At 43.0% G+C, this 14,538-nt stretch overlaps 1 protein-coding gene across 1 annotated transcript; it reads right to left on the bottom strand.

Annotated features, from left to right (window-relative positions):
• Positions 1-483: 483 nt before the first annotated feature.
• On the bottom strand, positions 484-1,635 carry LOC310871909 (soluble calcium-activated nucleotidase 1-like; the record flags this gene model as incomplete). The annotated part of the gene is made up of 1 exon (XM_083783546.1): positions 484-1,635. One exon carries the CDS (start codon positions 1,633-1,635, stop codon positions 484-486), a length of 1,152 nt encoding a protein of 383 aa, XP_083639672.1.
• Between the last annotated feature and the right edge of the window lie 12,903 nt (positions 1,636-14,538).

Raw genomic sequence — 14,538 nt, 5'->3', positions numbered from 1 at the left:
CATCATAATCAGGGTAGGCATGGAGGCCAGTGTATGACATCAGTACTGTGATGTCACACGACTCGAATCTGCCAACCAGGAGCTGGTGTGATGATTTTTGAGCACACAGCACTAAAAAGAAATCACACTCGTGACTTGTGTGAAGTAATACATCATGACATTCCGTGCTCAGCCAATCAAATCATCACATTCCGTGCTACAGTCACCACCAGAAACCAGTCCTATCCGGTCTAGAGAGTTGTAACTTGCACACACACGTGCGCGCGCACACACACATACACATACACACAAAAATCACACTTGTGTGAAGTGAGGGGCACCCACTGTCTTTATATTGACCACATGATGTCTCACATTGTCAATGTTTGTTTAACTGCTGCCCCAAAGTCCACAGACTTGGCTGCCAATATGGCGTAATTTATAAAAGCCATGCATTGGAGGGGCTAGGGCCCCTCAAACGTTTGAGAACATCATCCCCTATCTCTAAATGAACTCCAGCCCCTCGTATTTGACGTCATCTATTTTGGTTTCGGGTAAGAGGACGCGTCCGTCTAACGTAAAGGCCGTGATGTACGTGGCGGTGATTTGGGCCACCTCTTTCGACTTGAGCGCCAGCACGATCTGGTCGTCCGTGTTGGGGACGAATTTAAAAGAGGAGAATCCGTGGGCGGGGTCGTGCGGCCCCTGCACGCGGCTCACGGCGACGTCCTTGAAATCGGCCGACGAGCTGATGACCATGTTCGTGCCGCGCAGCTCGTCCGCCGTCTCGTCGTACTGCTCCCGGCTCGCACGGCGAGGGAGGAAAAACCACCGCTGCAGGACACGGCTCCAGGCCGCCGCCTCGTGGAGGAGGTAGCCCGGCGGCTCGATCCCGGCCGCGGATCTCATGGAGTCGTACGCGGGGATCCAGTTCTGGTGTCGCACGTCCCCCCTGTGGCCCACCACTTTGACCCACTGCGGGTTGCGGTGGAGAACCTTGTCCCCCGTGGTGGTGGTCCACTCCTTGCCCAGACCGCCCACGTACAGCCGCTCGTCCTTCACCGCCATCCACTCCGCTTTGAAGCCCTTGGCCACGGAGCCGTCCCCGTCCGTCAGGATGACCCACGGCACGGCCTTGTCGCCGTCGATGTGGTACACGACGCCCGTGCGGTCGTCCGCGCCGTAGAGCTTCCCGTTGAACGCCACCAGCTCCGACAGCTCCATTCCCCTGCCCTGCTCCGCCAGGTGGCTCTGGAGCATCACCCTCTCCTGGTCCCAGACCACCGACACCTTGTGGCCGCTGTGGGACACCAGCAGGTGGCCTCGCCGCAGGTAGCTGAACCACGTCGAGTCCTCCTTGTCGCTGCGGGAGCTCGTGTCGAGGTCGGCGATGACGGCGATGCGGTAGCGGATGCCCTGCGCCGTGACCTCGGGAGGGCTGAGCGGGTAGGTGTCGTTGTAGCGGGACTCGGCCTCCGCCCAGGCGCAGCCTGACACCTGATGTGGGCTGTGAAGACGTGGTGCCCACATGGCGACGAGCAGGAACACCAGGGCAACGGCTGCCGTCAAGGTCACAATGGACCGCCACTTGAAGCGGAAGCGACGGTCAGTAGTGTTGGCCATAGAAGGCAACGTCGTGGGGAGATGGCCAATCATCATTTAAAGTATCAAAAGGGGGTGCTCGCTCACGGCCATAAAAATTGACCTTTCTTTTTTAGGCTCTTGGACTTTTTGGGGGTTGAACTGTATTCCGTGTCCAGATGTCTCTTTCTATGACAATATACATGTACTGTATTCTTCTGTGCAGAGGGTTTTCTCTGTAGTAAACGTGGGTTAATCCGTTTCCTTACCAGAAAAAAACAGACGTACTTCACTGCTATACCAGCGTGAGTAACTGAGAAATCAAGACCTCTTAACACTCTTTTACATGAAACATTGTTTCATTCTCCTGATTTCTTATATATGGCTAACCAGATCTCCGCTCTGATGTCACACAAACAACCAAACAGCTACTGTACACTATGTCGATTTGTGCAGATGATCTTGCCGTGGTGGACCATAGAGTTATTATTATTATATAACTCTATGTGGTGGACGGTAAAAGAGTCATTTTTGAGGTGCACTATAGACCCTCCTATACAGCTTTTCGTCCCGTCTCACATTTGCCATTGACAATGAAAGGAGAATTTACGTCATATGTGCCTGAAATATGACATAAATTTGTGGCAACGCAAACATTAAATGCCATTGACAATGAAAGGAAAATGTATGTCATGTGTACAGTAGACGAGCAAATCGGCTAACCAATCACATACATTCAGTTATCATCTTTGTCACATTGTATCATGGTTAAGATAATAACATATGTTGACAAATTAAATCATGAAGAAGTAAATTCATTTTTGAGGGGCGCTAGCCCCTCCTATACACAGGTTTAATGTTTGTCTTTAGTTCAATGTTTATTTTGTAAACGCCGTTGACAATGAAGGGAAAATGTACGTCATTGATTGATTGATTGAAATATTTTCAGAATTATTACGGCGGTGGGGACGGATTCAGATTTTACGGGGGCCAGTTTCGAATTGCAGCCGTAGGTGCCCTTTGAGAGCGGTTTTGAAGGAGTCAAGGGATTCACATGTCTTAATGACTGTTGGTAGGGCGTTCCACATTTTGGTGGCATAGGAGCGAAAATAATTTAGTCCCTTGTTTGTGCCGAATCTGGGTTGTACATGGTTTGTTGCACTCCCTCTGGTGTTGTGGGTGTGGACTTCGTTAACATTAAGGAAGTATTAGGTACATGGGTATCTTGGTGGTGTATCGAATCTTGTGGACCAGACCCTTTGCAAGATGCTGTACTCTGTCGTCGACCCTAAGCCATTCCAGCATGTCAAAGTGGGCAGGGGTGAGGTGGGTTCGGGGGGTGAGGCTAAGTAGGAGCCTGACCAGTTTGTTTTGGGAGGTCTGGAGCCTTGTTTTAAGGGCCTTTGAGGTGCTGTGGTACCAAGAGGTGCATGCATATAGTCAAAGAAACCTTGTACGAGGGCTCCTGTTAAGGTCTTCAAGGTGTTTTTGTTGACCAGTGAGGAGATCCTGTAATAGAAGATGCTCTTATCCAGACAGAACAACTTTAAATGAGTAAATGCCATGAACTCTAAACAAACGACTCTAAAGCCTCAGTTATACATGCTTGCGTGCCGGTGTCGTGCTCGGTAAACGAACTTGCATATCTGCTATTTACAGCACGCAACCAAGTATAAAGCGGGCTTTAGCGGGCACACAAGGTAAAGAACCACTGTTCTTCACATGCAAAGCTTCAAAACAGACATGGTAATCCTATATCACTCCATCTCAAAAGTGACAGGCCCATCTTGATGACATTATAGAGATAATGTGTAACGTTTGGCCCAAATCTGTACAAGTAATAGCAAAACGCATGTTTTGCTAAACTGGCCTCCTTGGTGGCGGCGTGGTGCATAGGCAGATGTGGATGTGGGGATGGGGATGGGGATGTGGGGCAGAAACTCTGTGTGAAGAAGAATCAACTCTGTAACAAACATAAGCCCATATAGGTAGTCATAATGATCCTTCAGACAGGACAAGACATGGGCACACACCGAAATGTGTATACAAATAATAATTAAAAAAAAACTTAAATGCATACATTTTACATACATATATATCGTTTTACTACATTTCAATGTGTTCAATGCACTAATACTCACCCCCTAACAGTGTGTGGGGGGGTGTGACTTTCGCACAAGGTTGCAACATTGTATACTTTCCAGCGCCAGAAAGTGTTGGTTGGGGTGCTCCCACACTCCAAGGATGAGAACCTGTCTGCTACCACATTGTGGCTATATTGTTCATAATCTGGTTAAGTACATAGATTGCTGATTGCAATGATTAAAAAAAAAAGTGGTGATCCACACTACCTGCAGAGAATGCTGGCTGGGTAACAAAAAAAATCAGACCCGTCTGAACTGAGTGGTACTGTACTGTACTGTACTGTACTGTACCTCCCTGGCTCGCGTGTGTGTGTGGGGGGGGGGTGTTGGTGTCTGGGGAGTCAGTATAGGACTATAGCTCCAGTAAAGAGTCTTATTTAAAATGTAGGGTCATCGAAATAACATAAAAATAATTAGTTTTGCACTAAAAACATAACCACTTGTGCCCAAATTAGTGTTTTTCGTGCAAAACTATGCGCTTGCAATGGATTCAGAATCATGGATGAAATGGATTCACAATCATGAAAACCCCCTATATGTAGTTTGACACATGTCACATGCTACTTAAAGCATAACACATTTTAATTTAATTTACCTTAATCCACTAATTATTTAATTTACAATATTTTATATGTTATTTGGATAACCCTAAGGATCATTAAAAAAAACCTTGAACGATTACTATTGCAATTTATTTTGGGTCACACCCCTTTTTAGCTTAGATTGACTGGCCTATCTTTGCCTCTCTCTCTCCTCTTCCTGAAGCATTGATGAGATCAATTGCCCTCAGTGTCATCACCTGTGACGACCAGGTGAACTAGGTTGGCTAACAAGCTACAGACACTATATAAACTCTGGGCTGTGTGTGACCACCTTTCTGTCTTTCTTGAGCTTGAGTTGATGTGGCAGGTTCTCTGTCAGGTCGATGGTGTAATTAGTTTCTAGAGCGGTGCTGCTCAAAGTGGGGGGTTGTTGGACTTCCAAAAAATAGCAGATATACAAGATCATAGTGCGTTATGTGACGTGCTATGATGGCGTAGATCTGCTATTAGCAGATATACAAGATCATAGTGCGTTATGTGACGTGCTATGATGGCGTAGATCTGCTATTAGTAGATATACAAGATCATAGTGCGTTGTGACGTGCTATGATGGCGTGGATCTGCTATTAGTGACGTGCTATGATGGCGTGGATCTGCTATTAGCAGATATACAAGATCATAGTGCGTTATGTGACGTGCTATGATGGCGTTTGTATTGGCTACTAAAATGGCTGATCTGCAAGCTCACAATGTGTCGCATTACTTGGACACTTGGATAAAAAATAATGAGCACAAATCTTCTGTCATGGGGGTCCCTGGTACATATTTTCAGCTACGGGTCTGTGGCCACAATCTGGGGATCACTTTTCTAGAAGGGAAGGAAAAACACACACTGGCAAGCCCTTCTGAATACATTTAAATAGTGTATTCACTATTCACAGGTCAGGTGTGATTTCCATATCTCATGTTCCTCCAAACACAACTGATGTTTAATTATGCAGGGCTGATCTGCTCACACTGCCAGGTTGGACACACCTGGACACAATCATCTGCAATCAAGCCAGCCCTATTTAAACTTTTGTTGAGTTGTAAATGACGGTCTGTCTAGGGACCCCACTACTAGTTTTTAGCTCGTTTTTCCTGCTATTTTTGTGGATCTACACCAATACTGGGTGGAAACAAATATTATATGTCTAATACCAAATGCTACTCCTGCTTGTGAACCCATACATATCTCATATGTTCAGATTGGATAATGTAATCAAAAGTTACAACAGTTTACATATTTTGGTAGGGCTGATGGGGGTTGGCACCTGACTACGCCCCCTATAGGCCAATTATTTTATTTTGGTGATTGCCACTCGAACCAAAATGGTTCTATAGACCCTCACCTTCAAATTAGTACTGAAAGTGAAACTTTTACATGAGTTGTAAATGACAACTAACTTTAACATGGAGACGGAACCCCACTACTCACCCCCTAACAGTGTGTGGGGGGGTGTGACTTTCCTGCACAAGGTTGCAACATTGTATACTTTCCAGCGCCAGAAAGTGTTGGTTGGGGTGCTCCCACACTCCAAGGATGAGAACCTGTCTGCTACCACATTGTGGCTATATTGTTCATAATCTGGTTAAGTACATAGATTGCTGATTGCAATGATTAAAAAAAAAAGTGGTGATCCACACTACCTGCAGAGAATGCTGGCTGGGTAACAAAAAAAATCAGACCCGTCTGAACTGAGTGGTACTGTACTGTACTGTACAATCCCTCCTCCCTGGCTCGTGTGTGTGTGTGTGTGTGTGTGTGTGTGTGTGTGTGTGTGTGTGTGTGTGTGTGTGGGGGGGGGGGGTGTTGGTGTCTGGGGAGTCAGTATAGGACTATAGCTCCAGTAAAGAGTCTTATTTAAAATGTAGGGTCATCGAAATAACATAAAAATAATTAGTTTTGCACTAAAACCATAACCACTTGTGCCCAAATTAGTGTTTTTCGTGCAAAACTATGCGCTTGCAATGGATTCAGAATCATGGATGAAATGGATTCACAATCATGAAAACCCCCTATAGTTTGACACATGTCACATGCTACTTAAAGCATAACACATTTTAATTTAATTTACCTTAATCCACTAATTATTTAATTTACAATATTTTATGTTATTTGGATAACCCTAAGGATCATTAAAAAAAACCTTAAACGATTACTATTGCAATTTATTTTGGGTCACACCCCTTTTTAGCTTAGATTGATTGGCCTATCTTTGCCTCTCTCTCTCCTCTTCCTGAAGCATTGATGAGATCAATTGCCCTCAGTGTCATCACCTGTGACGACCAGGTGAACTAGGTTGGCTAACAAGCTACAGACACTATATAAACTCTGGGCTGTGTCTGACCACCTTTCTGTCTTTCTTGAGCTTGAGTTGATGTGGCAGGTTCTCTGTCAGGTCCAGTGGATGGTGTAATTAGTTTCTAGAGCGGTGCTGCTCAAAGTGGGGGGTTGTTGGACTTCCAAAAAATAGCAGATATACAAGATCATAGTGCGTTATGTGACGTGCTATGATGGCGTAGATCTGCTATTAGCAGATATACAAGATCATAGTGCGTTATGTGACGTGCTATGATGGCGTAGATCTGCTATTAGTAGATATACAAGATCATAGTGCGTTATGTGACGTGCTATGATGGCGTAGATCTGCTATTAGCAGATATACAAGATCATAGTGCGTTATGTGACGTGCTATGATGGCATAGATCTGCTATTAGTAGATATACAAGATCATAGTGCATTATGTGACGTGCTATGATGGCGTAGATCTGCTATTAGCAGATATACAAGATCATAGTGCGTTATGTGACGTGCTATGATGGCATAGATCTGCTATTAGCAGATATACAAGATCATAGTGCGTTATGTGACGTGCTATGATGGCGTAGATCTGCTATTAGTAGATATACAAGATCATAGTGCGTTATGTGACGTGCTATGATGGCGTAGATCTGCTATTAGCAGATATACAAGATCATAGTGCGTTATGTGACGTGCTATGATGGCGTAGATCTGCTATTAGCAGATATACAAGATCATAGTGCGTTATGTGACGTGCTATGATGGCATAGATCTGCTATTAGTAGATATACAAGATCATAGTGCGTTATGTGACGTGCTATGATGGCGTGGATCTGCTATTAGCAGATATACAAGATCATAGTGCGTTATGTGACTTGCTATGATGGCATAGATCTGCTATTAGTAGATATACAAGATCATAGTGCGTTATGTGACGTGCTATGATGGCATGGATCTGCTATTAGCAGATATACAAGATCATAGTGCGTTATGTGACGTGCTATGATGGCATAGATCTGCTATTAGTAGATATACAAGATCATAGTGCGTTATGTGACGTGCTATGATGGCGTAGATCTGCTATTAGTAGATATACAAGATCATAGTGCGTTATGTGACGTGCTATGATGGCGTTTGTATTGGCTACTAAAATGGCTGATCTGCAAGCTCACAATGTGTCGCATTACTTGGGCACTTGGATAAAAGAAAATGAACACAAATCTTCTGTCATGGGGGTCCCTGGTACATATTTTCAGCTACGGGTCTGTGGCCACAATCTGGGGATCACTTTTCTAGAAGGGAAGGAAAAACACACACTGGCAAGCCCTTCTGAATACATTTAAATAGTGTATTCACTATTCACAGGTCAGGTGTGATTTCCATATCTCATGTGGGGGGGGGGGGGGGGGGGGGGGGGTGTTGGTGTCTGGGGAGTCAGTATAGGACTATAGCTCCAGTAAAGAGTCTTATTTAAAATGTAGGGTCATCGAAATAACATAAAAATAATTAGTTTTGCACTAAAACCATAACCACTTGTGCCCAAATTAGTGTTTTTCGTGCAAAACTATGCGCTTGCAATGGATTCAGAATCATGGATGAAATGGATTCACAATCATGAAAACCCCCTATAGTTTGACACATGTCACATGCTACTTAAAGCATAACACATTTTAATTTAATTTACCTTAATCCACTAATTATTTAATTTACAATATTTTATGTTATTTGGATAACCCTAAGGATCATTAAAAAAAACCTTAAACGATTACTATTGCAATTTATTTTGGGTCACACACACTGTGAATAGTGTATTCACTATTCACAGGTCAGGTGTGATTTCCATATCTCATGTTCCTCCAAACACAACTGATGTTTAATTATGCAGGGCTGATCTGCTCACACAGCCCTATTTAAACTTTTGTTGAGTTGTAAATGACGGTCTGTCTAGGGACCCCACTACTAGTTTTTAGCTCGTTTTTCCTGCTATTTTTGTGGATCTACACCAATACTGGGTGGAAACAAATATTATATGTCTAATACCAAATGCTACTCCTGCTTGTGAACCCATACATATCTCATATGTTCAGATTGGATAATGTAATCAAAAGTTACAACAGTTTACATATTTTGGTAGGGCTGATGGGGGTTGGCACCTGACTACGCCCCCTATAGGCCAATTATTTTATTTTGGTGATTGCCACTCGAACCAAAATGGTTCTATAGACCCTCACCTTCAAATTAGTACTGAAAGTGAAACTTTTACATGAGTTGTAAATGACAACTAACTTTAACATGGAGACGGAACCCCACTACTCACCCCCTAACAGTGTGTGGGGGGGTGTGACTTTCCTGCACAAGGTTGCAACATTGTATACTTTCCAGCGCCAGAAAGTGTTGGTTGGGGTGCTCCCACACTCCAAGGATGAGAACCTGTCTGCTACCACATTGTGGCTATATTGTTCATAATCTGGTTAAGTACATAGATTGCTGATTGCAATGATTAAAAAAAAAAGTGGTGATCCACACTACCTGCAGAGAATGCTGGCTGGGTAACAAAAAAAATCAGACCCGTCTGAACTGAGTGGTACTGTACTGTACTGTACTGTACTGTACCTCCCTGGCTCGCGTGTGTGTGGGGGGGGGGGTGTTGGTGTCTGGGGAGTCAGTATAGGACTATAGGTCCAGTAAAGAGTCTTATTTAAAATGTAGGGTCATCGAAATAACATAAAAATAATTAGTTTTGCACTAAAACCATAACCACTTGTGCCCAAATTAGTGTTTTTCGTGCAAAACTATGCGCTTGCAATGGATTCAGAATCATGGATGAAATGGATTCACAATCATGAAAACCCCCTATAGTTTGACACATGTCACATGCTACTTAAAGCATAACACATTTTAATTTAATTTACCTTAATCCACTAATTATTTAATTTACAATATTTTATGTTATTTGGATAACCCTAAGGATCATTAAAAAAAACCTTGAACGATTACTATTGCAATTTATTTTGGGTCACACCCCTTTTTAGCTTAGATTGACTGGCCTACCTTTGCCTCTCTCTCTCCTCTTCCTGAAGCATTGATGAGATCAATTGCCCTCAGTGTCATCACCTGTGACGACCAGGTGAACTAGGTTGGCTAACAAGCTACAGACACTATATAAACTCTGGGCTGTGTGTGACCACCTTTCTGTCTTTCTTGAGCTTGAGTTGATGTGGCAGGTTCTCTGTCAGGTCGATGGTGTAATTAGTTTCTAGAGCGGTGCTGCTCAAAGTGGGGGGTTGTTGGACTTCCAAAAAATAGCAGATATACAAGATCATAGTGCGTTATGTGACGTGCTATGATGGCGTAGATCTGCTATTAGCAGATATACAAGATCATAGTGCGTTATGTGACGTGCTATGATGGCGTAGATCTGCTATTAGTAGATATACAAGATCATAGTGCGTTGTGACGTGCTATGATGGCGTGGATCTGCTATTAGCAGATATACAAGATCATAGTGCGTTATGTGACGTGCTATGATGGCGTTTGTATTGGCTACTAAAATGGCTGATCTGCAAGCTCACAATGTGTCGCATTACTTGGACACTTGGATAAAAAATAATGAGCACAAATCTTCTGTCATGGGGGTCCCTGGTACATATTTTCAGCTACGGGTCTGTGGCCACAATCTGGGGATCACTTTTCTAGAAGGGAAGGAAAAACACACACTGGCAAGCCCTTCTGAATACATTTAAATAGTGTATTCACTATTCACAGGTCAGGTGTGATTTCCATATCTCATGTTCCTCCAAACACAACTGATGTTTAATTATGCAGGGCTGATCTGCTCACACTGCCAGGTTGGACACACCTGGACACAATCATCTGCAATCAAGCCAGCCCTATTTAAACTTTTGTTGAGTTGTAAATGACGGTCTGTCTAGGGACCCCACTACTAGTTTTTAGCTCGTTTTTCCTGCTATTTTTGTGGATCTACACCAATACTGGGTGGAAACAAATATTATATGTCTAATACCAAATGCTACTCCTGCTTGTGAACCCATACATATCTCATATGTTCAGATTGGATAATGTAATCAAAAGTTACAACAGTTTACATATTTTGGTAGGGCTGATGGGGGTTGGCACCTGACTACGCCCCCTATAGGCCAATTATTTTATTTTGGTGATTGCCACTCGAACCAAAATGGTTCTATAGACCCTCACCTTCAAATTAGTACTGAAAGTGAAACTTTTACATGAGTTGTAAATGACAACTAACTTTAACATGGAGACGGAACCCCACTACTCACCCCCTAACAGTGTGTGGGGGGGTGTGACTTTCCTGCACAAGGTTGCAACATTGTATACTTTCCAGCGCCAGAAAGTGTTGGTTGGGGTGCTCCCACACTCCAAGGATGAGAACCTGTCTGCTACCACATTGTGGCTATATTGTTCATAATCTGGTTAAGTACATAGATTGCTGATTGCAATGATTAAAAAAAAAAGTGGTGATCCACACTACCTGCAGAGAATGCTGGCTGGGTAACAAAAAAAATCAGACCCGTCTGAACTGAGTGGTACTGTACTGTACTGTACTGTACTGTACCTCCCTGGCTCGCGTGTGTGTGGGGGGGGGGGTGTTGGTGTCTGGGGAGTCAGTATAGGACTATAGGTCCAGTAAAGAGTCTTATTTAAAATGTAGGGTCATCGAAATAACATAAAAATAATTAGTTTTGCACTAAAACCATAACCACTTGTGCCCAAATTAGTGTTTTTCGTGCAAAACTATGCGCTTGCAATGGATTCAGAATCATGGATGAAATGGATTCACAATCATGAAAACCCCCTATAGTTTGACACATGTCACATGCTACTTAAAGCATAACACATTTTAATTTAATTTACCTTAATCCACTAATTATTTAATTTACAATATTTTATATGTTATTTGGATAACCCTAAGGATCATTAAAAAAAACCTTGAACGATTACTATTGCAATTTATTTTGGGTCACACCCCTTTTTAGCTTAGATTGACTGGCCTATCTTTGCCTCTCTCTCTCCTCTTCCTGAAGCATTGATGAGATCAATTGCCCTCAGTGTCATCACCTGTGACGACCAGGTGAACTAGGTTGGCTAACAAGCTACAGACACTATATAAACTCTGGGCTGTGTGTGACCACCTTTCTGTCTTTCTTGAGCTTGAGTTGATGTGGCAGGTTCTCTGTCAGGTCGATGGTGTAATTAGTTTCTAGAGCGGTGCTGCTCAAAGTGGGGGGTTGTTGGACTTCCAAAAAATAGCAGATATACAAGATCATAGTGCGTTATGTGACGTGCTATGATGGCGTAGATCTGCTATTAGCAGATATACAAGATCATAGTGCGTTATGTGACGTGCTATGATGGCGTAGATCTGCTATTAGTAGATATACAAGATCATAGTGCGTTGTGACGTGCTATGATGGCGTGGATCTGCTATTAGCAGATATACAAGATCATAGTGCGTTATGTGACGTGCTATGATGGCGTTTGTATTGGCTACTAAAATGGCTGATCTGCAAGCTCACAATGTGTCGCATTACTTGGACACTTGGATAAAAAATAATGAGCACAAATCTTCTGTCATGGGGGTCCCTGGTACATATTTTCAGCTACGGGTCTGTGGCCACAATCTGGGGATCACTTTTCTAGAAGGGAAGGAAAAACACACACTGGCAAGCCCTTCTGAATACATTTAAATAGTGTATTCACTATTCACAGGTCAGGTGTGATTTCCATATCTCATGTTCCTCCAAACACAACTGATGTTTAATTATGCAGGGCTGATCTGCTCACACTGCCAGGTTGGACACACCTGGACACAATCATCTGCAATCAAGCCAGCCCTATTTAAACTTTTGTTGAGTTGTAAATGACGGTCTGTCTAGGGACCCCACTACTAGTTTTTAGCTCGTTTTTCCTGCTATTTTTGTGGATCTACACCAATACTGGGTGGAAACAAATATTATATGTCTAATACCAAATGCTACTCCTGCTTGTGAACCCATACATATCTCATATGTTCAGATTGGATAATGTAATCAAAAGTTACAACAGTTTACATATTTTGGTAGGGCTGATGGGGGTTGGCACCTGACTACGCCCCCTATAGGCCAATTATTTTATTTTGGTGATTGCCACTCGAACCAAAATGGTTCTATAGACCCTCACCTTCAAATTAGTACTGAAAGTGAAACTTTTACATGAGTTGTAAATGACAACTAACTTTAACATGGAGACGGAACCCCACTACTCACCCCCTAACAGTGTGTGGGGGGGTGTGACTTTCCTGCACAAGGTTGCAACATTGTATACTTTCCAGCGCCAGAAAGTGTTGGTTGGGGTGCTCCCACACTCCAAGGATGAGAACCTGTCTGCTACCACATTGTGGCTATATTGTTCATAATCTGGTTAAGTACATAGATTGCTGATTGCAATGATTAAAAAAAAAAGTGGTGATCCACACTACCTGCAGAGAATGCTGGCTGGGTAACAAAAAAAATCAGACCCGTCTGAACTGAGTGGTACTGTACTGTACTGTACAATCCCTCCTCCCTGGCTCGTGTGTGTGTGTGTGTGTGTGTGTGTGTGTGTGTGTGTGTGTGTGTGTGTGGGGGGGGGGGGTGTTGGTGTCTGGGGAGTCAGTATAGGACTATAGCTCCAGTAAAGAGTCTTATTTAAAATGTAGGGTCATCGAAATAACATAAAAATAATTAGTTTTGCACTAAAACCATAACCACTTGTGCCCAAATTAGTGTTTTTCGGGCAAAACTATGCGCTTGCAATGGATTCAGAATCATGGATGAAATGGATTCACAATCATGAAAACCCCCTATAGTTTGACACATGTCACATGCTACTTAAAGCATAACACATTTTAATTTAATTTACCTTAATCCACTAATTATTTAATTTACAATATTTTATGTTATTTGGATAACCCTAAGGATCATTAAAAAAAACCTTGAACGATTACTATTGCAATTTATTTTGGGTCACACCCCTTTTTAGCTTAGATTGATTGGCCTACCTTTGCCTCTCTCTCTCCTCTTCCTGAAGCATTGATGAGATCAATTGCCCTCAGTGTCATCACCTGTGACGACCAGGTGAACTAGGTTGGCTAACAAGCTACAGACACTATATAAACTCTGGGCTGTGTCTGACCACCTTTCTGTCTTTCTTGAGCTTGAGTTGATGTGGCAGGTTCTCTGTCAGGTCCAGTGGATGGTGTAATTAGTTTCTAGAGCGGTGCTGCTCAAAGTGGGGGGTTGTTGGACTTCCAAAAAATAGCAGATATACAAGATCATAGTGCGTTATGTGACGTGCTATGATGGCGTAGATCTGCTATTAGCAGATATACAAGATCATAGTGCGTTATGTGACGTGCTATGATGGCGTAGATCTGCTATTAGTAGATATACAAGATCATAGTGCGTTATGTGACGTGCTATGATGGCGTAGATCTGCTATTAGCAGATATACAAGATCATAGTGCGTTATGTGACGTGCTATGATGGCGTAGATCTGCTATTAGCAGATATACAAGATCATAGTGCGTTATGTGACGTGCTATGATGGCATAGATCTGCTATTAGTAGATATACAAGATCATAGTGCGTTATGTGACGTGCTATGATGGCGTAGATCTGCTATTAGCAGATATACAAGATCATAGTGCGTTATGTGACGTGCTATGATGGCATAGATCTGCTATTAGCAGATATACAAGATCATAGTGCGTTATGTGACGTGCTATGATGGCGTAGATCTGCTATTAGTAGATATACAAGATCATAGTGCGTTATGTGACGTGCTATGATGGCGTAGATCTGCTATTAGCAGATATACAAGATCATAGTGCGTTATGTGACGTGCTATGATGGCGTAGATCTGCTATTAGCAGATATACAAGATCATA

This window comes from Protomyctophum parallelum (genome assembly GCF_964188405.1).
Source record: "Protomyctophum parallelum genome assembly, chromosome: 15".
Taxonomy (NCBI): Eukaryota; Metazoa; Chordata; class Actinopteri; order Myctophiformes; family Myctophidae; genus Protomyctophum; species Protomyctophum parallelum.
This window is presented reverse-complemented; position numbering and strand designations above follow the sequence as displayed.